At 35.3% G+C, this 27,988-nt stretch overlaps 1 protein-coding gene and 2 long non-coding RNA genes across 4 annotated transcripts; 1 reads left to right on the forward strand and 2 right to left on the reverse strand.

Annotated features, from left to right (window-relative positions):
- Window positions 1-6,017: 6,017 nt before the first annotated feature.
- Window positions 6,018-27,973, reverse strand: LOC114731828 (F-box protein At2g02240-like). The gene is made up of 3 exons (XM_028919075.1): window positions 27,681-27,973; window positions 27,452-27,570; window positions 6,018-6,438 (listed from the first exon to the last, which is right to left on the reverse strand). The coding sequence occupies exons 1-3, from the start codon at window positions 27,924-27,926 to the stop codon at window positions 6,018-6,020; spliced, it is 786 nt and encodes a 261-aa protein (XP_028774908.1). The 5' UTR covers window positions 27,927-27,973.
- Window positions 8,160-8,495, reverse strand: LOC114731824 (uncharacterized). The gene is made up of 3 exons (XR_003738939.1): window positions 8,475-8,495; window positions 8,299-8,389; window positions 8,160-8,200 (listed from the first exon to the last, which is right to left on the reverse strand). It is a non-coding gene; the product is annotated as an uncharacterized LOC114731824 (long non-coding RNA).
- Window positions 19,673-24,767, forward strand: LOC114731823 (uncharacterized). 2 transcript variants are annotated; one of them, XR_003738938.1, is made up of 4 exons: window positions 19,673-19,798; window positions 22,386-22,457; window positions 22,993-23,041; window positions 24,713-24,767. It is a non-coding gene; the product is annotated as an uncharacterized LOC114731823 (long non-coding RNA). The 2 variants fall into 2 exon arrangements; XR_003738937.1 differs by lacking the exon at window positions 24,713-24,767 and having other exon boundaries at window positions 22,993-23,069.
- Window positions 27,974-27,988: the final 15 nt, after the last annotated feature.

Below are 27,988 nucleotides of genomic sequence, written 5' to 3' on the forward strand. Positions count from 1 at the left end.
CTTATAAATTATCCACCAAATGAAAAGGATAAATGAATAATATCTTAACGATGCCACCTTCCAAACATGTTTTACACTTTCAGTAAAGAATAGAATGATGTTTTATTAGGGAGATTGCATTGTCTTCTGATCAACACCTACATGAGTTTACTGAACCCAAAATAACAAACAATCCTTATAATAAATATTCTTTTAATGGGTTTTCTCAATCTCAATCACAATCCTCATATTTTATTCTTAATGTTTCATACTAAACGGGACGTTAATTCGCAAGCTCCTTAAGTGATTAATTAATCCTAATTTACATATTGCTAAATTTTTTTTTTCAATGGGAAAAATTGTTTCCCCAGCAGTACGGCGTTAATTTGGATGAAAAAATCTGTATCAATTGGCCTCTATCATTCAGTTTGCGTGTGTCACATCCATTATTTATACACTTTTATTATGTATTTGAAAGTATTACGGTTCAACCGAATTATTAATAAAAGCCTGTAAATTAAATTTTGCATTTTACTCTTGGGTTACTATTCATTTCGTACTTACAAAATAACAATTGGGGCTTTAGATTTGGAATGGGAGAAACTTTTGGGTTTGAGCAAACTCTTCACAACCTTCATTTGTCCCCTTGCGGCTTTGGCCTTGGAATAGCAATCATGGTCTTCAGATTGGAGCGAATTCTTCATGGATACGAAGCACGCAAGGAGGATGTGGCTCTAGTTTAGACGATCAGTTATCGCCAATGGTGGCCGTCGGCGGTGAGGAGAAGCATGCAGGTGAATATTGCTTCCGATGTGGTTCGAAGGATGCTGCTACACCATCAGAAGGATAAAGTGTAGAAAAGTCAAGAGTGGATTCAGGGTGGTGGTAATGAGGATATGCTATGCGACAATAGAGAATAATTATATTTTTACAATTATTTTAATAAGCAATATGTACGTGCATGCTATTAATTTTTTATATAGCTATATTAATTTGGATTATGGAGCAACATTGTTTCTAGTTGTCTTGTTTACGGGCAAAGCTCAATGGGTTAGTGAGTCTGGTGGATGATCCCCAAAGGAAGAGGAAGAAAAGGGTTAGAAATTAAAACATCCATAATAGTCTGGTGAATAAACTCCAAATTGTTTTTGAAAGTGAAGAAATTAGACATGGTCAAATATATTGATTTCTCTATTCACTTTTGGACAAGACCACCACAATATAAACAAATCTTAAATGCTTAGGAGATATATGGTTTTTAATTTCATTCACAAGATGCTTGATTAGGGTTCTTTGCCCTGCTGCTTGAAGACGCATTATTCAAAATCCACGTGTCTATTTGCGTCTTCAAGCAGCAACTAAATTTGATAAAACATTTAAGGCCAGGAAAATAAATTAGATGAAACGAACTTGAAAAATACAACCTTGAAGAGCTAATAAATTAATAGGAACTCAAATATACATAATTGAAGAGTTTCTCTTTTTGAGCTCTGAGAGTTCAAAAGCTCATAATATAATAAAGAATACACATACATATTTGTACACACACCTACACACAAACATGAGAATATGCTATGCTACAATAGAGAATAATCATATTTTTACAATTATTATAATAAACAATATGTACGTGTATGCTATTAATTTTTATATAATCATAAAGATTCAGATTATGGTTTGATAGATAGCATGAAACATTTTGCCCCGCTAAATTTATCCAGCCAAAAACTCTAAATATAAAGAGGCATGAGATTAAAACCCTCAAGTCTAAGTAAAAGAGGATCGAAATTACTCAGGCACTAAGATTGAAATCTTAGAAATGAAATAGAGAAAGGAATACCTTAAGACCGTCTTCGATGAGGTGGGATTTGCGGGAGAGAGAGAGAAAGAGATGCTTCTTGGAAGAAAATGAGGGAGAAAAAGCAAGGAAGGAGAGGCAATCGGGAGGGATGAATGAATCCCAGAGGGCGTCAGAGACAATGGTAGAGAGAAAGGAAGAAGAAACACAGGAGAGCCTGCAGGGGTCGCGGGGGGTGTGAAGGAAAGGATGTGGACGATGCAAGCTTCGGGGAGATGATCCATGAGTTGCTGAATTTTTTATGGAAGTATAATTAATGCTGTGTTCAGCGTTGGGGCGGAGAGGGCTACTTATGCCACGAAAGCTTCGTGCTTAACACTATGTTTAGTATGGGGTTTTCAGCAGGGAGGGGAGGAAAGTTGCTCCCTCCCCTTGTTTGGCTAATACAATTTTTCAGGAAAGAGAGGGGAGTTTCTCCCCTCGCCTTACTTGGTTAAGATACTTTTTAAAGAGGAAAGAGGCTCTCCTCTTCTCTCTTTCCTTCTAGTCTCCCCTCCAGAAGTGGGGTTTTTTGGAGGAGAGGTGAGAAATAAAATTTTATATTTCAAGATTAGCCTAAATAAAATACTTTAATTCCTCATATATCCTTTTGATTTGTTAACCCCTAATTAGTCGTAAACATTTCTATATAAAAGAGTTCTTTTGAACATCTACCAAGAGGTTGTCAAGATAGTTGTCTCCAAAATTAGTGAGCATTGTTTAACCCTTTTTTTTTCTCTTCTTCTAATTCCAAGAGGCTGTCGGTATTTTCTTTCACCTTCAAGTCTTTTTTCTAATTGAAATCTATCACTCACGACTTTTCATCTTAATATCCTATAGGCGTATGACTGTGTCTTGTAAGTCAAAATTAGTGAATTGCATTATATATATAGTTATATCTTAACAAAATTTTTTAAAAAATGAGAAAATTCATTTAAATTTTATGAGGTTAAAATAGTCAATTTTTTATAAGAACAAAATAAGGTATCATTAAAATTCCTCCATTCCCTCCCCTTCAATAAATCCAAATAGGAGATTATTAAAATCTCTTCCCTCCCTTCCCCCTTCCACCCCTCTTTTTTGTAACTACCCTCCCCTTTCCTCCCCTCCCCTTCTCTTTGTCGAGCCAAACACTGTAAGTCGTAAATGCACTCTTTCACCAGCCCTTAAGCCTTCTCTATTTTTTTAAAATTATTTACCACTCTTGTCTTAACCAAGAATCAAGACATGTTCTTAAGGGGTGATAGAGTACACACAATTTAGAATATGCATGAACACGCATTAGGCTCAAATAATAAGCATGTATTTGGGCTTGAGCCTAAGAATGCGCTCAACTTTTGTACGCCTAACCTTTCATGTGCCTCGCGTGATTATAGGAATTTCCACTCCCTTCTTATTTTATCTTTTTAGATTTCAATGTCCCTTTTTTATTGGTTTCCCAAAGCTGCTTGTCCTTTTGTTTTGTCAATCCTACCATGCCTTGAATAGTATGGTATTAGGGGTAAGTCACTTGCAAGGTGAATTTTTGGTCTTAAATGTGAGTTACTTGTAGCATATTTAATTTTTATTGGAAAGAGAGAAAGAAGGGAGGGCTATGAGAATGATTTATAAATTTAGAGAGAGAGAAAAACTATAAGGAGCATAAAATTGAAAACATCTCCACATTAAGCACTCTCAATTTGGGGATATTAACAATTAGATTATGGTGATATAAAAAAAGGAAGAGGAAGAGGATGAAGAAAGGAGAGGAAGTGAGGAAGAGGACGAAGGGAGGGGGAAGATGAGGAAGGGAGGAAGAAAGGAAGAGAAGGCGAGTAAGAGAGAGAAATTGGGGAGAGAAAATATCGTATTCTTAATTGAATTGAAATCCAAGTCATCTTTACAAAGGAAATCCTAGTACTATTTATATAGAAATCCAATCCAATAATGACTAAAATCATAATGTAATACTACCTCTATTACTACATGATATAAAAACAAGATAACTAATTTGTAAATATTAAAAAAGTTAGTTAAATTTATTATTTGTAATAAATAAGTGTGGTCTTCTCTAAAATGTCTTTGTTAATGTACATTGGAATGGAAATATTTTGACAAGTGTAATCACTGTGGGGACTATTTTGAGAAAAAATATAAGAGATAAATATATTGAAATTTTATATTAAGATCAAATTAAATTTCTATCTAGCTCTGATATTTATTATCAGTAATTCTAGCATCAAAATAATATAATAATAATCAAATATAATCCCCAAAAATCTTCATTACTTTCGGCCATATGTTCCCCATAATGGTCGGTGTTGAGATAAATTCCTTTGTTTATTTTTTTCAAAAATAAATTCGTGACTGCCGCCTCAACACCGCTAGATCACAATCTAGTTATCGACATAATTCACCATAATTTTTTTCGTTAAAAAAAAAGCACCATGAAATTCACAATAATTCCCCATCTCACAGTGGAAATGAATGCCTTTTGCCCTTGCCAATACTACTCAATCAATGAATTTCTTCTCGTCGTGCATCGTTTCAATTTTATAGAATGTCCGCTAAGGGACATTTTCTTCTCAATCTGCAAAATGAATATTATGATAGATTTTTCTGATAGCATAATATATATTTTTTTCATGTATAAGAAAATAGATTTCGTTTTGTTAAACACAGGTATCTTCCTACTAGAAATCATCCTATTTGAGGTATAAAAGTGTGTTTTAGGTATACCGGAAACACTCAACCAAGAGATACAATAATCTTTCTGTTTTTTCCCCCGAAGAGATAGAATGATCTCATATGTAATGGGTGGAGTGACATAGCAAAAGGAGTCTATTTTTCGAATTTTTTTAAGGTGCTCATTGCTTAAAGTTAGCTTTTTAACAAGTCAAAAAGCTTCTCAAACTTATCTCTTATAATATGGTCTGAATTGGATACCTTGTCCCATGAGTAGATGTGTCCCAGATGCTATGATAATATTAAAAAAACTATAATTTTTTAATTTAGTGTTGCTGATGATAAGCATGCCATTGCCATCAACTTTCAACAAACAAGGGCCAAAACCTCTGTCATTAAACAAAAACTGTTCATTCCAGTTACAACGGCTTCGAACCTTCAGGGCCCAGATCATATTATACCCATTGTACCCAACGGCAAAGGGTCTCTAATGCGTCTTTTAATGCTCCAAGCTTCCAAATTCTTTTTCTTGTGATATGTATGTGCGCGAAGCAGCATTTGGAGCAACATTGTTTCAAGTTGTCTTGTTTACAGGCAAAGCTCAATGGGTTAGTGAGTCTGGTGAATGATCCACCAAAGAAGAGGAAGAAAAGGGTTGGAAATTAAAACATCCATAATAGTCTGGTGAATAATCTCCAAATTGTTTTCCAAAGTGAAGAAACATGGTAGAACATATTGATTTCTCTGTCTATTTTTGGACAAGAACACCACAATATAAACAAATCTTAAATGATTAGGGGACATGGTTTTTTATTTCATTCACAAGCTGCTTAATTAAGGTTCTTTACCCGAGTTCAAGTGTCTATTTGCATCATATATGTATATATGAATATAAATTTGATAAAACATTAAGGCCGGCAAAATAGATTAGATGAAACAAACTTGAAAAATACAACCTTGAAGAGCTAATTAATTGGAGCTCAAATGTGCATAATTTAAGAGTTTCTCTTTTTTCGCTCCGAGAGCTCAAAACCTCATAACATAATAAAGAACACACACACACACACACACACACACATCTCCACACAAACTTGAGAATATGTTATGCTACAATAGAGAATAATTATATTTTTACAATTATTTTAATAAGCAATATGTACGTGTATGCTATTAATTGTTTTGTATAGCTATATAGATTCGGATTATGGTTTGATAAATAGCATCCACCACATATAATCTTTTTACGATCCTCTCGTCGCACGAGCTGGTACATGCATATGAATAAAGAATGATCTACCTTAACATTCTTTGCTGTGATTACTGATTAGTGCCGCCTTGGCCTTTGTAATTTGCACAAAACTATTTATTTTTTATTTTGAGAGAAAAAGGCCATAGTATTATCCAACTCGATTAACACACATTATGCAAAGAGATTCGGCAGAGAAGGAAATGAAACCCTTTATTCTATATAACAGCAACCACTGACCTAATATCGAGAGAAAAAAGATCACAGACTCGCAGCGTAGAGGTTCACCATTCAGTTATTGAGTTTGGGCCTAATTTCTAATCCTTCAATGACAAGGTTCCTCTTCCAGTGGCCAGCGTTGATCTCACAGACAGCCATTTCCAGCTCCCTGTCATCTATTCCTTCGTTGAAGAAGTCTCCCAATTCAATCTCCAACCACCCATCTGCTCTCTCGTTTGGATATTGTCCATTAAGCTTCTCGCCCTGTGCTTCTTGTGGATCCAAAAAGACGATTTGCCTCTGAGCATCATTATCATTCCCGGCGATCCCCACGGAGACCTCCACCGGCTTGTTTTTGAACCCTTTGGCGTTGGCAGTTAACTTAAACACGAGGTAAGCCGTGTACAGAGTTGAAGGAGACAGCATGCGCGTGTTGATGCGCCCTCGAATTTCCAGCCAACACACATCAAGAAGCTCAGCAACCTCCTGAAACCTGCAAGGTACGTAGCAGTTCCACAGGTCACGTCACGAAAACGGCAAAGTAGCGTTTCTATTATGGACTCACCTGCTCTCCGGCAGCGAAGGCCGCCCCCAGTACTCCGGAGTCTCTCCCCATGTAATCGAGAGACTTCTCGAGGATAGCATGAAACATTCCGCCTTGCTAAATTTATCCAGCCAAAAGCTCTGAATATACATAAAGAGGCATGAGATTGAAACCCTTATGTCTAAATAAAAGAGCATCGAAATTACCAAGGCATTAAGATTGGAAGAGGTAAACAAAATTGAGAAGATACGAGGAGAAAGAAGGGGAAGGAATACCTTAAGACCGTTGTCGATGAGTTGGGGCTGGTGAGAGAGAAAGAAATGCTTCTTGGAAGAAAAGGGGGGAGGAGGAGAAGGGGAGGAGAGGCAATCGGGAGGGATGACGGAAGCCCAGAGGGCGTCGGAGACGGCGGCGGAAAGAGCGAGAAACACAGGAGAGCCTACATGTGTCGCGGGGGGATGTGAAGGAAAGGATGTGGGCGATGCAAGCTTCAGGGAGATCATCCATGAGGGTCTGAATTTTGTACGGAGGCATAGTTAGCGCTATGTTCGACTTCGCAGTAGAGAGGGCAGCTTATATGTCCAGGATGCTTCGCCCTTAAGTCTTAAGTGCGATCTTTCGTCAGCCCTTAAGCCTTCTCTATTATTTTTTAATTATTATTATTTATCACTCGGGTCTCACACTCAACCAAGAACCGAGTGTTGCTAGAGTTAAGGGAGTAGACACAATTTAGAATATGCATAAACATGTGTTAGGCTCAAGTAATAAACATGCATTTGGGTCCGAGCTTGAGAATGTAGACAAATTTGTGAAATTAGTTTCGGTACTCATGACAATGATAAGCACTAGATACTCAACGACTGTGAAATTTGCACCATTCAGATACAATTTTAAGTGTCTAAATTTAAAATTTTTAACTAATAATGTTTAAATAAAAATAGTTTTTAAAAAAATTTACCATTAAAAGATTACATCTATTTTAGTTTATCTACCTATTAAATAAAAATATTTTTAAAAAATAAAATTATAAAAATTAAATCTAAGTCATTTATATTAAATTTGAACAGTTAAAATTTGCAAAACTGATCCAACTGTTGTACGCCCAACCGGACAACTACGGTTGATTTTTTATGTGCCCCGCGTGATTATAGGAATAGGAATCACCACTCCCTTCTTATTTTATCTTTTTAGATTTCAGTGTCCCTTCTTGAGTGGTTTCCCAAAACTGCGTGTCCTTTTGTTTTGCCAATCCTACTATGCCTTGATTTAAAGGGGAACTCAATTCATTGATGATGAATACTAGGGGTGCACGTGGGCAGGACTGGGCAGGGCTCGACCCCTGCCCGATGCCCAGCCCGAACTATGTGAGGGTCGCAAAATGCAACCTGGTGCCCAGCCCTGCCCGTAGAAGCCCTAACCATTTTAGGGCGGGGCAGGGCGGGCTTCATTGCCCAAAAACCGATGTCCTGCTCAAATCATTAAAAAAAAAAAAACAACTCCATCCATATCTGAAAATCACATTACATAATTCTACATTTTAACACACCAAAAATCATTCAGAAATAGTCCAAAATAAGTCTTAACAAATATCCAATTGAATAACATCAATAATCCATTCAAAACAAGATTCAATATTGTAATTGGAGCCTAGAAAATTGAACAGTTTGCACTTTGCATCAATCTCCATAATTTCCCAAAAAGGATGGAACACCTGAAAAAAATACAAATAAAAATAACAAAGTTTAATATATTACAAAGTAAACAATAAAAAAAATATACTTCTAGATTTTAAAGGAAGCACCGATTCACCTTGCCAGCTTAACTAGTCATGTTTATAAAATGACCCTTCAATTACCAATAGCCATTAAATTCTCCCCTCCAGCTCCAGGTGTAGCAGAATCTAGGACAAAAAATCAAAGAACAATGACATTACAAATTATGAAGTAAAATATGAGTTATTGAGATTTGGGGGCAAAAATGATTACTAGCAAGTTGAAGGACATGTTCTGTCTCATCAAAATTATCAAACTCCCGAAGCTTGTCAACAAATTCAGACATTGACAGCCCAGGTTGTAGCCAATTTTGGCTACAAATTAGTGCTTCTGTCATCTTAGAAATAAAGAGCTTCTATAATGATCAACCACACGTCCTCCGGTGCTAAAGGTAGACTCAGAAGCCACTGTAGAAACTAGCATAGCCAATACATCTCGTGCCATGTGTGAGAGAATTCTATATTTTTCTGAATTAGCTTTCCACCATAACAATATGTCAAACTCAGCTGCAGAAGGGATTTCATCTCTCGAGTCAGTTGTTATATATCTATCTAACTCAGTTTGAGGATCTGTTGAGGCTTTTTGTTTCATAGATTCTAACCACTTATGACCTGGATCCTCTTCACCATCATCATCATCATCATCAAAAGAAGGCAATGATGTTGCACCTGCTGTGCTTGTGGAGGTAGTCCCTGAGTCAATAGAAACCCCAGCAGAGTACTCATTAAACAACCGATACAAACAATCTTTAATCCTCTCCTTCATAATCAAGCATACTTCAGGATCAGCATAAAGAAGATCAAACATATGATTCACATATGCTAGTTTATACCGAGGGTCCAAAATGACAGCCACAAAAAGCAATGGATTCATATTGTCTGCTTGACCCCAATACTTGTCATACCTCACCTGCATGCTAGTGCTCATTTCTCTCAAGAAGCTATTAGCATTATTTGTGATATTTCTTTGCAGCATTTTCTGAACCCGAGCAATCTGGTGGAAACATTCATTTGCCAATACAGAAAGGGAGCTTGAAAATTTCAATGTTATGTCATGGAAGACCTTCAAGAATTTGATGAAAATCCAAGCATTATTCCAATCATCAGTAACAGGACCAAAAAAGCTATCTTGCTCACGCCTAGCAGAACTAGAAGCCCCACGCTCACGCCTAGAGTTTGAAGTGCTTGAGCTGAAATACGAAATATAGTCATCATCTTCATCACGCATTCGCTCAAACACTTTTTGAAACTTCATTGCAGCTTCTAACATTAAGTATGTTGAATTCCATTGAGTGGATACATCAAGGCAAACAAGACTTTTAGTGTCTATTTTTTCAGCTTTAGCCCAAGATTTGAATCTTAGGAAGCGTGAAGGAGAAGAACGAACATATCTCACAGCATTTCGAATGGCTTCAAAGCTGTCTTTCATTTCTTTAATACCTTCATTGACCACTAAATTTAAGACATGTGCACAACATCTTAATTGTAGATAATCACCATCACAAAGTAAGCCCTTCCAACTCCTCAAACGTCTCTTAAGATATCCCAAAGCTTCCATTCATCATCAACAAAATGTGCTGTCAAGCATAGGTAATTGAAATTCTGATTTGATGTCCAGCAATCTGTGGTGAGACAAACACGTTTAGTACTCTGTTTCAAAAATTTCTTCAATACTTTAACTTCTCCAAGATATAATTGCCACACATCTCTTCCAATTGTTGTTCTTGATGGGATTGAAAAGCGAGGTTCAAACTCAGTCAACAATTTCTTAAATGCAGGCTTCTCCACAATTCTAAATGGTTGCTCATCACAGATAATAAATTCAGCTAAAGCTCTTCTACATCGCTTCTCATCATATACATGTGTAACTAAAGATCTTCCTTGGCCACTAGTCTTGCCCGACAAAAGAGTTAACATAGATTGCTTTTTATCTGTAGTGGCTTTATGAGGGTTCTTTGAACATTTTGGGATATGCCTTAATAAAGAATTTGTCCCATGACGGTTTGGATAAGCTTTATAAGTAGTATGACAATACTTGCAAGCTGCTAAGTGAACTCCATTAGTTTCTTCTATTGGCAATCTAACAAAATATTCCCAAACCTCTGATGTGTGCTTAGTTTCTCTTGCCTTTCTCTTTGTACCCCTTTCATCAATACTTGTTTCTGGTGTGACAGAATTTGTTTGTGGGGGAGTAGGGGTAGGAGAAGGAGCAAGGGGAGGGAGGACAGGATGAGATGGAGGTTGAACAGGAACAATAGGGCTAGGGGCAGTCACTTCATTAGGTCTATTAGGATTTGGTGTTTGATTAGGTCCAATAGAGATTGGTGTTTGAAGAGGGGCTGAAGCAGCTTGAGACCTTCCACCAACAACCGGGGATGGTGATGTAATAGAAGTTTCATCATCCATTGCAGCTGCAATATCATATAATTGAACAAATTATTTTTTAAAAATATATCACTACACAAATAGCAAGAAATTTTAAATGAATAGGAGCAGAATCAAATAGCAGAAATTTCAAATGAATCAAAGTAGAATCAAATAGCATTATATCATACAAACACAAGTGGAGACTGAAGAAATATTGTGAGAAATGAATCATGGCAAGAAATTTGAATTGATACAATAATATTGATATAAAGTACAACTCACGATATACCATTTGATTTAATTGATTCATTTAAAATGATTCCGCTATTCCAAATACTAAAACGAATTATTAAAAAAAAAATCGAGCAATGCTTGGAAACTAAAACGAACATGGCAGTAATTACAGATGACTTTGCTATCCCAACTCTGCCACTCATTTCACGGTAGAAGCACTGAAGCAGAACCATTTCTCTATTATCTCAAATTCTTGCAAACTAAAACAAACATGGCATTACATGAATTATTTTTTTTGAATAGACACGGCAGGCATGAGCTTGTAGATACAATTACAAAACACAGCATTAGATGTTGAATTTGAATATCTCATGCACCTCCATAGAAACAGCATTATATGAATTGTGAAACAGAAAATCAGAAATAATCCAAGCAGAATCAAATGGCACAATCAGGCGACTGAATCAAACCAGAATCAAATACAATCATATGTTACAGAGACATGCGTGGAGACTGGAGAAAGGAATCCGTGCTGTCGCAACTCACCGAGTGGAGATTGGAGCCGTGGAGCAACGAGTGACCGAGAGACGTGATGGTGGTTGAGGCATTGAGCTGGAGTATTCGGCGAGCTTGAGATTGAGAGACAGCGACTGAGAGATACCGAGAGACTACTCGACGAGCTTCAGATAGGAGAGACAGCAAGGTGAGGTGGGAGACTGGGAGTGACCGAGACCGACAAGGTGAGGTTTGTAGAGCATAATATTTCTCCAGATAGTGAAAAAGGAGGAAGAAATGGTCTATAATGGTCTATACCGAGAGACTACTCAGCGAGAGGCAAGATCCAGGCGAGCAACAACTCGTTGAGCTGGAGTATTCGGCGAGCTTCAGTCTTCAAATCAGAGACAGCAGTGAGCAATCACAGCACGCGGAGGTGGGAGACTGCACTGGGAGGGAGCGACCGAGACCGAGAGGCAGGGGAGCGACCGAGACTGAGAGGCAGGGGAGAGACCGAGAGTCCGAGACCGACAGGCAGGGGAGCGTCGGAGTGACTCAGAACTGAAAGTGGGGGGGAGTAACTGTGTTGCCGCGTTGGGTAAATGGGTAGGGTTCTGAATTTCTGATGAAGTGATGAAAGACGGACTGATGGAGTGGTCAGTAGAGAGTGGAGACTGCCAGACTGGAGAGTGAAAGTGAAAAAAAAATAAAAAATAAAAACTTCTGGGCAGGGCCAAGTGGGCAGGGTAGGGTACCCTGCCCGCCGCCCTGCCCTGCCCAAAAGTGCTCTTTTTTTGTTTGGGCTACATTTTTTCGGGCTGGGCTAGGCATTTTTTTTCCGGGCTCGGGCCGGCACACCAAGCATGCGGGCACTATGAACACCCCTAATGAATACATACGATGAAGGCAAATGAATTCCAATCAGGCCCAAGACATGCAAAAGGTGGGAGCAAAACTAAAAAAGTGAAGGTTGAGAAATGCGACTATATACTTATCTGGTCCTGTTTATAAGACACTTCAAACATGTTTCACATAGACTAAGAAAAATTTTAAACTTCATTAACTTTCTTTTAAAATTTAATAACTTCCCAACTTTATCCCTATTTAATATATATTATATCCCATGTAAACAAAGTCAACACAATAATAAATAAGGGGTAAAATTGTACATCTATGTCAAAAATTTCTCTTAGTGCCTAATAAATAGAACCAAAAAAGATCTTCTCTCTCTGTCTTATAAATAGGACCAGAGGAGTAATTCTAAATGTAAGTTATTTGTAAGGAGAAGTCTTGGTTTTAAATATAAGTTATTTGTTGTATGTTTAATTCTTATTGAATAAAGGGCAAAAGGTGAGAGATATGAAAAAGATTCATAAATATATGCAGAGAAAAAATTAATAAAAATAAAATTGAAAAAAAACCCCTAACTCTCAATTTAGGGATACTAAGAATTAGATTATGGTGACATAAAATGGGAAGAAGAAGAGGAGGAAGAAAGGAGAGGAAGTGAGGAAGAGGACGAAGGGAGAGGGAAGACAGAGAAGGGAGGAAGAAAGGAAGAAAAGGTGAATAGGAGAGAGAAACTGAGGAGAGAAAATAGAGAGAATTACAATGAGGTATCAAAGAAGAAAAAAACTACAAAATAAGTCCTAGAGGTTGTCATTCTAAACTTTAAAACTTATTATTATATGCTGTTATTATAATTTTTTTAGTAATTATTTTTCTTTCTTAAAACTTGAATGTAATTCTTTAGAGAAAATATTGTATTCTCAATTGAAGTCCAAGTCTCAGTTACTTACAAAAGAAATCTTAGTACTATTGATAGAAATCCAACAATGACTAAAATCAAAAAATAATACAACTTCTTCATAAAAAAATTAATATCACAATTAAGTACTCATTTGCGAATATTAAAAAATTAGTTAAATTAGTTTTTGTAACATATAAGTTTTATCTTTACTAAAATACATTTATTAATTATGTATATTAAAGTAAAAACATCTTGACAAGCGCAATTGCTAAGGGAAGTTGGGGACTAATTTGAAAAAGAATGAATAAAAATAAGAAGATAAAGTAAATTGGGGTCTTATATTTAAAATTAAATTAAATTTTCTAATTAACTATTATATTTAAAATTCAAGGCAGTAATATTAACATTATATTGAAATAAATAATAATTGTTGAAATATTGCAGTTCTGCTAGTCAAATATAACGGCTCCTTAAAGGTCTTCCGTCTTCATTACTTTCGGCGATTCACTGCTTGTGGTCATTGACTGTGGCGTTATTAGTGTATTACTATATATTTTCCCTCATCGTCGGTGTTGAGATAAATTCCTTCGATTTTTTTTTTAAAAAAAATCTGTAACTGCCGCCTCAAGCCCTCAACACCATTAGCTCACAATCTAATTATTAACTATTAATATCCTTTAATTGCTGACCAGTTAGTAAATTTGTCCTATAGATTAGAAGGGAATCTTTTACCCGAGATCACCCTCCATCACCTACGTTTCAAGCGGCTAATGAAGGAGGGTAGGTCTGTTTCTTGTTGTACTCCCTGCTCTTTAATAATGGTATTCAGTTTTATATTGGAATAAAAGAAAATAAAATTCAATTGAGAGAGCATCAATTGAAGGGATCCAAATCCTTAACGGCTCGCCAAGATTTTATTATAAAAAAAGAAATTCATAAAATAGTGAGGTAGGGAGACAAGCCCCGGTTAGCATACAAATAATTCACCATAACTTTCCAATAAATGGAAAAAAAAAAAAAAAGTTCACATAACTCCCTATCTTACAACGGGAATGAGTGGACTTTGATTTTGCTTTTAACAATACTAGCAGAGACTCCACACGACGTCGTGTGGATGAACATGTAGTGTTTTAAATAGCACATAACGTTAGGTGCCTTTTGCTTTGCTAGATGAATTGGTAGTTCTTTTGGCAGTACAAAAAACTCAATTGGCCATATGTTCTCCGGAGAAGAATATCTCCGCTAACTTCTCTCTCCACTTTTTCTCTACTTAATTTTTTATTGTTGGATTAAATTCCACTGATTGAGATCTAAAATTAAGTAAAAAGATTATTATAATATTAAATATAATAAAAATTTGTCATATTAAACTACTTATATCAAATTTTAACACTTAACAACATAAATTATTTATATATTTTTTATTATTTAATTTTAATATTTTAATAATAATCCTTATAAAATAAATCTTAGCCATTGAAGTTTGATCTAATGATGAAAATATTAAGTGGAGAAGAAGTAGAGAGAGGGTTAAAATAAATTCATTTGTTTTTTTAAAAAAATAAATAAATTTGTAACTGCCGCCTCAACACGGTTAGATCACAATCTGGTTATCAACATAATTCACCATAATTTTTTCGTTAAAAAGAAAAAGCACCAGGAAATTCACCATAATTTCCAATCTCACCGTGGAAATGAATGGCTTTTACCCTTGCCAATACTACTCAATCAATGAATTTCTTCTCGTCGTGCATCGTTCCAATTTTATAGAATGTCCGCTAAGGGACATTTTCTTCTCAATCTGCAAAATGAATATTATTATACTCCTCTGGTTCTAAATATAAGATCCCTTTTATAGTGTAAAAATTACACTATAAAAGGAGTTTTATATTTAGGACTAAAGGAGTAGATTTTTTTTCTGATAGCATAATATATATTTTTTCATGTATAAAAAAATAGATTCTGTTTTGTTAGACACAGGTATCTTCCTACTAGAAATGATCATATTCCAGGTATACAAGTGTGTTTTAGGTAGACCCGAAACACTCAACCAAGAGACACAATAATCTTTCTGTTTTTTCCCCGAAGAGATAGAATGATGTTATATGTAATGGGTGGAGTGACATAGCAAAAAGAGTCCAATTTTTGAATTTTTTTGAGATGCTCATTAAACATAGATTATTTGAATTAAAAATTAAAAACGACGGTTATAAAGAAAACTTTTAAAGTTAGCTTCTCAACAGGTCAAAAAGCTTCTCAAACTTTATCTCTTATCAACTTATAATGCGGCCTGAATTGGGATACCTTGTCGCATAAGTAGATGTGTCGCACATGCTATGATAATGTAAAAAAACTATAATTTTTTAATTTAGTGTTGCCGATGACAAGCATGCCATTGCCATCAACTTTCGACAAACAAGGGCCAAAACCTCTGTCATTTAACAAAAACTGTTCATTCCAGTTACAACGGCTTCGAACCTTCAGTGCCTGGATCATATTATACCCATTGTACCCAACGGCAAAGGGTCTCTAATGCGTCTTTTAATGCTCCAAGCTTCCAAATGCTTTTTCTTGTGATATGTATGTGCGCGAAGCAGCATTTGTAGCAGCATTGTTTCAAGTTGTCTTGTTTACAGGCAAAGCTCAATGGGTTAGTGAGTCTGGGGAATGATCCCCAAAAGAAGAGGAAGAAAAGGGCTAGAAATTAAAATATCCATAATAGTCTTGTGAATAATCTCCAAATTGTTTTTGAAAGTGAAGAAACATGGTAAAATATATTGATTTCTCTATTTATTTTTGGATAAGACCACCATAATATAAATAAATCTTAAATGATAAGGAGATATATGGTTTTTAATTTCATTCACAAGGTGCATAATTAAGGTTCTTTACCGTACTGCTTGAAGACTCATCATTCAAAGTTCACGTGTCTATTTGCATCACACACACACACACACACACACACATATATATATATAATATAAATTTGATAAAAGATTAAGGCCAGGAAAATAAATTAGATGAAACAAACTTGAAAAATACAACCTTAAAGAGCTAATAAATTAATAGGAGCTCAAATGTGCATAATTTAAGAGTTTCTCTTTTTTTAGCTCTCAGAGTTCAAAAGCTCATAATATAATAAAGAATACATACGTATAAACACACACCTCTACACACAAACATGAGAATATGCTGTGCTACAATAGAGAATAATTATATTCTTACGATTATTTTAATAAGCAACTAGTACAGAACCCGCGCGATGCGTGGGTGTAGTTTAAAAAATTATGCTACTTGTTTTTAACTACGTAATATCGAATTGGTTAATTAATCACATTTAAGCTAATGAAGCGTTGAAGATCAGTGGAGAAAAATAGAACTAAGGATTTTTTTTAATTAATCAAATAGTCAGATTGCAAAAGACTTCTTTGTATACAATGTTACGAGATTTGTTTGTTGCATTTCCATCTTGATCTAAAATAATATCTTCAAGCCTTCCTTCCTCCGAACACGTGAGAGTGCAACAGATAGCTGACCATGGGTAAATACAGGGGGAGGAAGATACAGGCCGACATTTTGCAAGCTTTGTCCTTGGCTTTTGTTAATCGTCATTGCAAAAGATGGCATGACTAGAAACTGCCTTCTACGCAAAGTGAATGGGAGAGATGTGTTTGAAGGCGTAACGGTTGTTCTTGGGATCAATACGCTTGCACCTGCACTAGTTGATGTCATTACTTCTGCCCCAATAACATTTTGCTTCAACCTACTTACAATTAAACGGGTGCTATTACATAGACCGTTAGACTTGTCAATGTTACATATCAGCATAATGGCAGCAACCACCTTGAACCTTAGTTTGTGGTTTAGAAGACCTGACATTGATAGAAGTGTGCACCTTCTCTTTCTTGGAGAGACTATCAACACTTAAATAAACCTTTTCTTCCTCGGGAATCATATCAAAAATATAATTATTCACCTCATCAACATCCGTTAGCGTGGAAGCGAGAATAGTTCCTGGAAATATGGCTTATCATTTAAATGATGTAACAAATTAGGATATATGGCTTTCACAATACACTCCAGTGGTGTAGTGTTGGACTTCAACAGAAATTCATCTGGCATGGTTATCAAGTTCTCAGAATTATTCTCTGTAGGGACAGCTTCATCCCCTATGGATATAACCCAATTGGAAAAGTGGTGTACCTCTTTATTGTTGGCTGCTGTTTGAGAACTCATGAGCCTCATACTCTTGGTTAGCTTAAAAAGCTTGCAATCATTCCAGAATTATGAGCATTTACTGTAGGATACACAATATCTTCACAACTTCCTCTTGGATGACAGGTAATATTTGTCTGAAATCACCCCCAAACAGGACAACCTTGCCTCCAAATGGATTAGATGATGCTTTTATGTGGCTTACCCAAAATGATTACATATCACACGCTTGTGTAAGCCTCCAATCATTGAAGGTAAAATAAATGAGATTATATATCGCAAATATTGGTGGTTATGGGAGAATTTGACAGCTTACCCCATATATGGGAACACGCAATGCATCACACACACTTGACATGAATGGTCGGACAAGAGGTTAGAACAAATAATCTAAATATACATTACGTAATATTTAAAAGTTATATATACATCATATTTTATATAATATTATATTTATTATAGCCATAATGGTATACTCCTCCGGTCCTAATTATAAGACCCAATTGACTTATTTGAGGAGATTAAGGAAGTAAGTTAAGTTGGTTATTTATAATAAATAAGTGTTGTCATTCCTAAAATATCCTTGCTAATTAAGTATATTGGCTAAAACTATCATTATTAGAAGGATTATCTTGGAAAAAAATGCATAAATATAAGAGACAAAATGGATTGGGTCTTATAATTAGGACCAAATAAAAAGTCAAATTGGGTCTTATAATAAGGACCGGAGAAGTACTAAATATAAGGCATGTGATGATATATTATATTATTACATTATGTTCCATTATACTTTAAGATATTATATTATGTATTTTGATTATAATAATAAAAATAATTATTTTCATAATAATATGAAACAAAAATATTTAAAAAACCTTGATTGTTTCAAATTAAGCTGGGGACGTGGAGATTTTAACTAAATCTGGGGCTATTAAGACTTAAGTATAATATGCTATGTGTTGATCAACTGGGAGTTTATCTATTAATCTTTAATCTTCAATAATTAATAATTTCAACAACTTAACAGATTTATTAATAATTTTAACAACTTAACAGATTTATTATTATTTGCCAATATTTTGGTTTCACGTCTTCAATTGGGGTACAAGCTCAGTACAAGCCTGTATTGGAAGAAACATAAAAATACGACACCACATATGTTTTTCCTTCTTCAAAATTCTAGCATTGTCGTAGAAAGAAGACAGTCTTAACTATAACGTGAATGTTGTCAATGTGTAGAAAAATAACTGTTAGAATATAGGAAGTAACAAACCTAAATTAATCAGTAAAACACTCACATCCTTGTCCCTCAGAATCATTTCCATGGATGATATCTCCACGAGAGTAACATCCAGGCATAGTCCATAATCGAACCACGTGAACTTTGACTCTCAATTTTGTATGCATGGGTTAATAGGACGAACTGAATTGAATGTAGGAGTCATGTGAATACTTGGAGAAAACGGATGGTGCGATAACAACAATAGTAATTTACTGACGGGAATAAATCTAACGGCTCCCACTCTTTATCTTGCAAAAAATTCATCTATGGTTACAATAAGAAAATGAATGTTATTAGCGATGCATGTGTGTATAACCACTCAACATGCGATGTATATGTGATACGGTGGTAAAATGTGTAATTGAAAAATATAATATTTCAAATTTTATAGCTACAAATTTATAAGATGTTTGAGAGGCATAAATATTTAGTTAAGGCCTCAGGAAAATAATTATTCTATAAAAGTCTACTATTGAGTAAGACATATAGGAAAATAAAGAAGGAATAATTATTAAAAATATATAGTGACCTAAAATAACTAAGGAAAAATTATAGATGACTGTTTTGAGAGATAAATGTGTTTATGGATGAACAAAAAGGTAGAGAGAATTTAAAATCTATTTTCCTAAATAAAAGGCTTATTTTCTTGAGAAATTCAAGAAAAATAGTTATACGTTAATTTTCACCCTCTAAAATTTAGGAAAGTTATTTAGTGAGCTAAAGAAGCTAAAAAGAAAGAAAACTCTTACAAAATGCTGAAGATCAATTTTAAAAACTATTTAAGATTAAAGTAAAAATTTAGAAAAAAGATAAAATTGAGATAAGAGTTATCTTGTGAAGGGAAAAATAACTTTTGTCTTTTACCCTAATTATACGCGTCTTTTCCCACGATGAATCGATGATCATTCCCAAATTCTCACGTTCGTGGCATGTTCTCTGCCTGCTTTTCACTACCTTCAGCCACCTGTTTCCCTTATATCAGATCTCCTTCAACACGCTTCCCTTCTCTCTCTTAGGCAATTAAGCTTGATGGCTTATATTAGAGTGTGAGTCTGAGAGACTGTGGGGAGGCCGATTGAGAGACTGAGAACGAGAGAGAGAGTAAGAGAAAGAGAGCTGACACTGGGAGGGAGATCCAAGCAGGGAAGCTTTCGGGGAGGAGATAGATTACGTGCAAGTCGGCTTTCGAACCAAGGTGGACTCCTAAGTCTTCTCCCATCTTTTATTTCTTCGATTAGATGATTTCAGTAGGAAAGGGGTGATTGAATTCTGGTTCTAAGTGAGGGGAAAATGATGATTAAAGGTTCGAAACTATAACTAGAGATAGATTAAGTTAATATTTAGCATTGCATGTGTTGGATTGATTCTGTTTTCTGATTTCGAAACCCGATGCTTGCTGTTTTTGTGTGTGTGTGTGTGTGTGTTCGTATTGTTCGAGTTATTTCCTTCCTCTGAATCATTGTCATTAACCGATGAGATGGGTTCAGTTGGGAGAGAAATCACCGATTGGGTGAAGATTAAAGCTTGGGTAGTTGAAAAATAAAATTGATATAAAATCAGTGACTTTGTTTTGATGTCTCTTATGTGGTACATGTCATTCAAATTCTGGGTCATATTTCCGAGATTGCAGCTTTGTGTCTTTAAATCTGTTTTGGTATTTAGCCGTAGCAGGGACGCCCCTGTTTGATCTTCTGCGGTGTCCAATACTGGAACTGAAATTGCATTCTTGAGTACTTTAAATGATTGCTGATTGATGAAACTTGAAGCTTGAATAGTTAAGCATGCATGTGTGCTCTGTGATGGTGGATATAGCATTGGGTTTCATGATAAAATGGAAAGAAAAGTTGTTTGGGCTTTCGATTTGATGACATTAAACACTTGAATACTATACATTGATATGGGTGTGTGTCCGTGCTGCTTTTATTCTTTTATTTGAACTTTGGGCGAGCTAACTAAAAAGAAAAGAAAAAGAAGAAATTTCTCTGGCTGCTAAGAATATGTCTGTGGTTGTGTGATCTGAATATGTGAAGCTGGAGTATTTTTATAGAACTTTCAAATGCTGCTATTATTGATATTATAACAGTGGTATAAACTATTAAAATGCTGCTAGATTCTTGAGGGAACCCGTGAGACTGTTGGATGATAATCAAGCTAAGTGAAAATGATGATAGCTAGTAAATGAGGATGATAATTCAGATTTAAGAAGGATGCTGTCATGAGGCCAAACTGAATTATTGAAGCTTGAATAACTAAGCTATATATATATATATATATATATATATATATATGCGTGTTATATTATTGTTGCTGGATGAGATGGATGCTGAAAATAGAAGCTTTATGTGAGAAAGCCAATTATCTGTAATTTCCCTTATTTTGATCTATAAATGCAAACGTACACTTGCAGTCGGGTTCTTTCTTGTTTGAGCTAAGGGGAAGTGATTTAAATGTGATGCTGCTGTCATTGGTATTAAATAAGAGTCTCTAAAGGGATTCGAAAATGTTGGAGCAGGGAGATTGGATAGGAATTGTATACTTGCATGTTGCCATGAGTCATGGGATTAGGATTATTGAGTTTGAAAACTGATTATAAATTATTGTTTGGGGCTTCTGAATGTTAAACCAGAGATTCAAGGCGTTAGAGTATGTTTTAAGGATGCTTAAATAATGACCGAAACAGTGTTCTTGAAATTGGAATCTGTTGAGTTGTAGTTTATATGATATATTGTTAAAATTGGAACTGAATAATGTATGAGAACTTGCTGGTTTATACTTCTGAATATTAAGCCATTATAATAACTTATGAGCTGGGTCTAGAGACTCTTGAATGATGGTTTAATATCTGACATAAGAGCTAAAATCTTCAGGGGAGCCGTTCTGTGTAGACTGAATGGTTAAAGAATTAAAAGAAGCATACCTATGTTATGAAACTAGAAAATAATTTCCAGGTTATATAGTGCTACTGTTTGAAACGTCTGATGGTTAAAAGTTGATTATAAACTTGTAAGAATATGAGTAAAGCAAGTGAATGCAAGGTGGTCTATAGGGATGCGTGTAATGGACTTTCTTATTCATGTTTTCTAGTTGCTGAAATTGAATATTATTGTCATGAAATATTTTTGTACGAGTTGATGATTGACACTGTCAATTAGTGAATAATTACCTTATATGTTATGGGTTCGTGTTAGATTAAATGCTTAGGGGTCATAAGTTGAAAAACTCCTTGTTGATTAATATCAATACATGTGATAAAGCCATAAGCTGAATTATACGTTTAGATGTTAAACTGTTATTCTTAGCTATGTGAGTAAGATTGAATGTTCAAAACAGATAATAAAGGAAACCGAAATGCTTGATGAAACCATCCATGTTTGTGAAATGTGTAAGACTGAACTAAACCTGAGGAACTAATTTGAAATTCCTTTAAATATCTCTAAATGTCAAGTTAATGTTCTACATAGCTATTTATGATTTAAGTTTGTTGTTTTGTGTTCCTGTATGCTAAGCAATTATTTAAGAAGCATGAAGAGTTAATAACTAAGTTAAATCGTACTATCTTAGCTAAATCATAATAGAATAGGAAGTTAAGAGAAACACAAGAAAGGGGAAGTGTTAGAAACTTTTAGAAATACATAGATGAAGTGTAAATTTTGGGCTAAAATAACCAGCTACCTTAAGAGAAGAGAGTACACCTGAGCGGGGGTTATAAAAAGATTTAGCTAGTTATGGGTTAACCAGAATCCCAATTTTAACTCATCCTATATATGTACTTGAAATGTTAGGATTTAATTGGTGTCCTAGCTCACCAAGAAGAAACCAAGAGCAAGGTACCCGCACAGGAGAGCAGGCGGAAGGTAGCTTTAATCATCATTTTATATGTTTTGCTTTGGTTGCATGTCTGTTTATGCCATAATGCTATAGTTAAGCATGAGAACATGTAAATTGCCTTACTAGTTATTGCCATGGCAATGTGCATGCATTTCGCTGTCCAGTATATGTGCATTTAATAGTTAATCAGTTAACAGCTGCACAGTTATTCAGTTGATCAGATAGCAGCTGCATAGTTATACGGTTGATCAGATAGCAACTGCTCAGTTATTTAGTTATCAATTAGCAGCTATTCAGTATATATATGCTCAGTTAATCTCAGTTAATCAGTTAGCAGCTGCTTAGTTATTCAGTTACTCAGTTATGCGCAACAGTTATATGAGATTCAGTTAAATAACAGCGAATATGCCTCAGTTAGTTACTCAGTTCAATTATTTTGTAAGGTGTTGTTTTCCATGGCTTATTTTGCATGCTCAATTTTATACCATGCATAATATATGAAATATGATTACTGTTACAGGGGTTCTTTGAATCTCACCCCTCCTTTCTATTTAACCATAGGGCTCAGTTCATCCAAAGGAAAAGAGAAGCTGGTGGAAGCTTAGCTAAGGTGGAAGGGAAGAAGAGCTTAGTGTTTAGTTGGTTAATTAACCTGGAATATTTTTGTGTTTGTTTCCCCCTTCCTTTTGTGATGCTCATATTTCATTTTGTGAGATTATGTAATTTTCATTTATGGGATGTATGTACCTCCATAAGGAGTAATGTTTTGGGAGTAGCATAATAGCATAACTGGGTACTTAGCATACATATATGCATATATTAATGACCTATCTATAATATGAATGGTTTAGGATTTACCAAATATGATTTACCAAGTATGATTTATTAACTAGTATGAAAGGTACCCACACAGGAGAGCAGGCAGAAGGTAGCTTTAATCATCATTTTATATGTTTTGTTTTGGTTGCATGTCTGTTTATGCCATAATGCTATAGTTAAGCATGAGAACATGTAAATTGCCTTACTAGTTATTGCCATGGCAATGTGCATGCATTTCGTTGTTCAATATATGTGCATTTAATAGTTAATCAGTTAACAGCTGCACAGTTATTCAGTTGATCAGATAGCAGCTGCACAGTTATACGGTTGATCAGATAGCAACTGCTCAGTTATTTAGTTATCAATTAGCAGCTATTCAGTATATATATGCTCAGTTAATCTCAGTTAATCAGTTAGCAGCTGCTTAGTTATTCAGTTACTCAGTTATGCGCAACAGTTATATGAGATTCAGTTAAATAACAGCGAATATGCCTCAGTTAGTTACTCAGTTCAATTATTTTGTGAGGTGTTGTTTTCCATGGCTTATTTTGTATGCTTAGTTTTATACCATGCATAATATATGAAATATGATTACTGTTATTGGAATTCTTTGAATCTCACCCCTCCTTTCTATTTAACCATAGGGCTCAGTTCATCCAAAGGAAAAGAGAACCCCTCTCTTCTTCAAAGATTGTTCCTTTGGTAGATTCCTCATCCGGAAAATGTAGAATAATAGATTTCCGCTCACCTCGTGTACCTATCTATTCCTCTTCCTCAAGCCGAGTAAGGTCTTGAAGAGCCTAGGCTAATCCTCTCTGCAACTGCGGCGTCTCCGATGACGATATCGTCACTGAGAAGTGTGTATTTACTAAACTTCTTTCCGCACAATACCACACCACAAAGTGATGTGATCGAGCGAACAAAGGCCAAGACAATAGGTACACTAGAGGCTGTGTCCTGTAGAAAATCGGACAAACATAGGCGGCTCCCCTGGTGCGCAGGGGGCTAGAAAGGCATTCGTTCCAAGCCCCGAGAACACAACACCCAAGCAAAGGCTGTCTCTAAATTGAACAGCCTTTTATTTTACCCTGAACCGACAGCGGAAAACGATCCGTTGTCGCCCTAATACTTAAGGACTGAGTTTGCTTTCTTTAAGCGCGGAACGAGCTTCGCTGCGAAGTGAGATCTTAGAGCAAGGGTGGTGGGTCAGATACGGAGGGACAGAGAGAATGCTTCCTGAGCCTTCGATTATAAGACTTTAGGCATCTGAATAGACTCCATCAAAACCGATTCTCCGATCTCTCTTTCTTCTTATCTTATGTAATCTTTTCCTTCCGCTAGGTAGACATTCAATCAATGCTTTCGGGAAGCCCCTTCGACTATAGGTATAGGAAGGAATAAGAAGTAGCTGTACTGTCCTTTCGGCAATACTTTTTTGTTCTCTGGTGGAAGCTTAGCTAAGGTGGAAGGGAAGAAGAGCTTAGTGTTTAGTTGGTTAATTAATCTGGAATATTTTTGTGTTTGTTTCCCCCTTCCTTTTGTGATGCTCATATTTCATTTTGTGAGATTATGTAATTTTCACTTATGGGATGTATGTACCTCTATAATGAGTAGTGTTTTGGGGGTAACATAGCATAACTGGGTACTTAGCATACATATATGCATATATTAATGACCTATCTATAGTATGAATGGTTTAGGATTTACCAAATATGATTTATTAGAGCTGAAACAGAAAAGTAGAATTTTTTGTAAAAACATCTGTACAGCTCTGATAAATTGTTGTTGCTATTAGATCATGGTAGTACGATTTCAGGCCTTATTATATTATATAAAACTTTCAAAGTTTAAAGTTATAAGTTTTGAGTCAAAGTAGATAAAAAGTTTTAAAAATACCACATTTTTAGTATAAACTCTCAACCATAGTTTTTAAATCTGCTTTCATAAAGGTTTATAGAGTAGGAGGTTACAAAAAATGTTGATCTGTGTAAAGCTTGCCACATAAAATTCTATATTTTGTAACCCATGATATATTTTGTCCATAATAAAATTCTAGAGGTCAAACTTAATAATTAATAAATAGTTGCACTGTCAAAATCTTTCTTATACATGATGTTGTTTTGCTATTTATAATACTCTGGATTTTAAATAGTGTCTTAAATGTAAATTATTACCCGGTTTAATAGTATGCCATGTAGAATACTCCTCTAGTCATTAATATAAGACCTATTTAACTAGTTTGATTAGATTAAGGAAGTTAGGTAAGCTAGTTAATTATAAAAAATATTATATATTTTTCTAAAATGCCATAGTCATCTTTCCTAATATCCTCTCTCCTTCTTCTACTTGATTATAGTTGAGGAAGTATTCATATGGGATAATTTAGAAGAAATTGATAAATATAATAAATAGGTCCTATATTTAAGACAAAAATCAACTTAATAATTAAGTTCTATATTAAGGATCGGAAGAGTACAATCCTAGATTAACCCAAAAATATATTATAAAATTAAAACAGATAACTTGATGGCAAGTAAATGCATATCATATGTTTAATTATAGCAATTCTTTTTTAAATGTCTTTAGTTCCCGTCTACATTAAGGTGCAATGGTTTAGTGAAAATTTCATACTTTTATATTATTAATTAATTAATTAATTAATCAATCTAAACTAAAATCTTATGAAAATAGCCACTACCTTGAACATCTCATCTCATCTTTTTTCCCCCTCCAAGTTTCTTCTGTCAAAACTGCTACATATCCTTATTTTTTTGGCAAAGGTCAATCTTTTTATGGAATATTATGTAAATAATATAACTAAGTATTGTAAGAGAATTCAACATGTGACATTATTTACAGGAATAAAAAAAATCAACAAAATATTCAATCATTTGCATTCCCTCAAACGAACGGTGCGGAAGTATCCACCGGATTAAACTCACAAGTAATGGTATTTATAACCAACGTTTTATTTTTTGTATGTATATCCATTGTTATTCCCCAAAACAAAGCTGTCAGTTAGATATTTATTTCAATAAGCACAAATAATAAATTTAATAATTAATTAGTTCAACATTAACATAATTATCCCCAGTAAAAAATAACAGCAGTGACATATTTTCGGGGGGAAAAATAAAACACGCTAAATTAAATTTTTTAAGTTACAAACAGCCACAATTTTCAGAAAAACCTAACTAATTCAAAATATTTAGAAATAAAACGTGGGGTAACTGAAATGTGCAGTATACAAACAAATATTAACTGGTTTATTAAATTGCAAAAAGGAGGACTCAATCTCATTATTTAAAAATAATTAAAAAAATCGTTATGTCACTTATCACACTTCTAGATAGACTTGCGGAGACCCTCCTTGTAATAGTAATACATATGTACGTGTATGCTATTGATTTTTACATAGCCACATAGATTCGGATTTTGGTTTGATAAGTAGCATCGGCCACATATAATCTTTCTATGATCCTCTCGTCGCACGAGCTGGCACATGCATATGAATAAAGAATGATCAACCGTAACATTCTTAATTAAATCCATCAATCTGTGCTGTGATTACTGATTAGTGCCGCCTTGGCTTTTGTAATTTGACGAAAATATTTATTTTTTATTTTGGAAGAAAAGTGCCATAGTATTATCCAGCTCGATTAACACTAGAGGTTCACAATTCACTTACTGTGTTTTGGGCCTAATTTCTAATCCTTCAATGACAAGGCCCCCCTTCCACCATGGACTGAGCTCACAAATAGCGATTTCCAGCTTCCTGTCATCTTTTCGTTCGTTGAAGAAGTCTCCCAATTCAGTATCGAACCATCCATCTGCTCTCTTATTTGTATATTGTCGAATTTTTTTATTTTTTTTGGCCTGACGTCGATTAAGATTCTCGCTCTGTGCTTTTCTTGGATCCAAATAGATGAATCGCTTGTGAGCATCATTATCATTCCCAGCAATCCCAACGGAGACCTCCGCTGGTTTGTTTTTGAGCCCCTTGGCGTGAGGAGTTAATTTAAACACGAGGTAAGCGGCATACAGAGTTGAAGGAGACAGCATGCACGTGTTGATCTGCCCTCGAATTTCCAGCCAACAAACATCACGAAGTTCAGCAACCTCCTTAAACCTGCAAGGTACGCAGCAGTTCTGCAGGTCACGTCATGAAAACGGCAAAGTAACGTTTCTATTATTGGCTCACCTGCTCTCGGGCACCGAAGGCCACCACCAATATTCCGGAGTGCTTCCCCAAACAATAGAGAGATTTTTCGAGGATAGCATGAAACATTCCGCCCCACTAAATTTGTCCAGCCAAAAACTCTGAATATACATAAAGAGGCATGAGATTGAAACCCTTAAATCTAAGTAAAAGAGGAATTACCAGGGCACTAAGATTGGAATAGTTAAAAATGAAATAGAGAAAGGAATACCTTGAGACCGTCGTTCATGATGACGTGGGATTGGTGGGAAAGAGAGAGAAAGAGATGCTTCTTGGAAGGAAAGGAGGGAGGAGGAGAAAGGAGGGAGAGGCAATCGGAAGGGATGAAGGAATTCCAGAGGGCGTCGGAGACGGCGGCGGAAAGGAAGGAGGAAGAGACACAGGAAAGCCTACAGACCTCAGGGGGGGATGTGAAGGAAAGGATGTGGGCGATGCAAGCTTCGGGGAGATTATCCATGAGGGCCGGAGTTTTGTATGGAGGTATGGCTAGTGTAGTGTTCAGCTTCAGGTCGGAGTGGG

The sequence above is a fragment of the Neltuma alba genome, unplaced genomic scaffold (assembly GCF_004799145.2).
Source record: "Neltuma alba isolate B1F8T4 unplaced genomic scaffold, ASM479914v2 tig00012848_pilon, whole genome shotgun sequence".
Taxonomy (NCBI): domain Eukaryota; kingdom Viridiplantae; phylum Streptophyta; class Magnoliopsida; order Fabales; family Fabaceae; genus Neltuma; species Neltuma alba.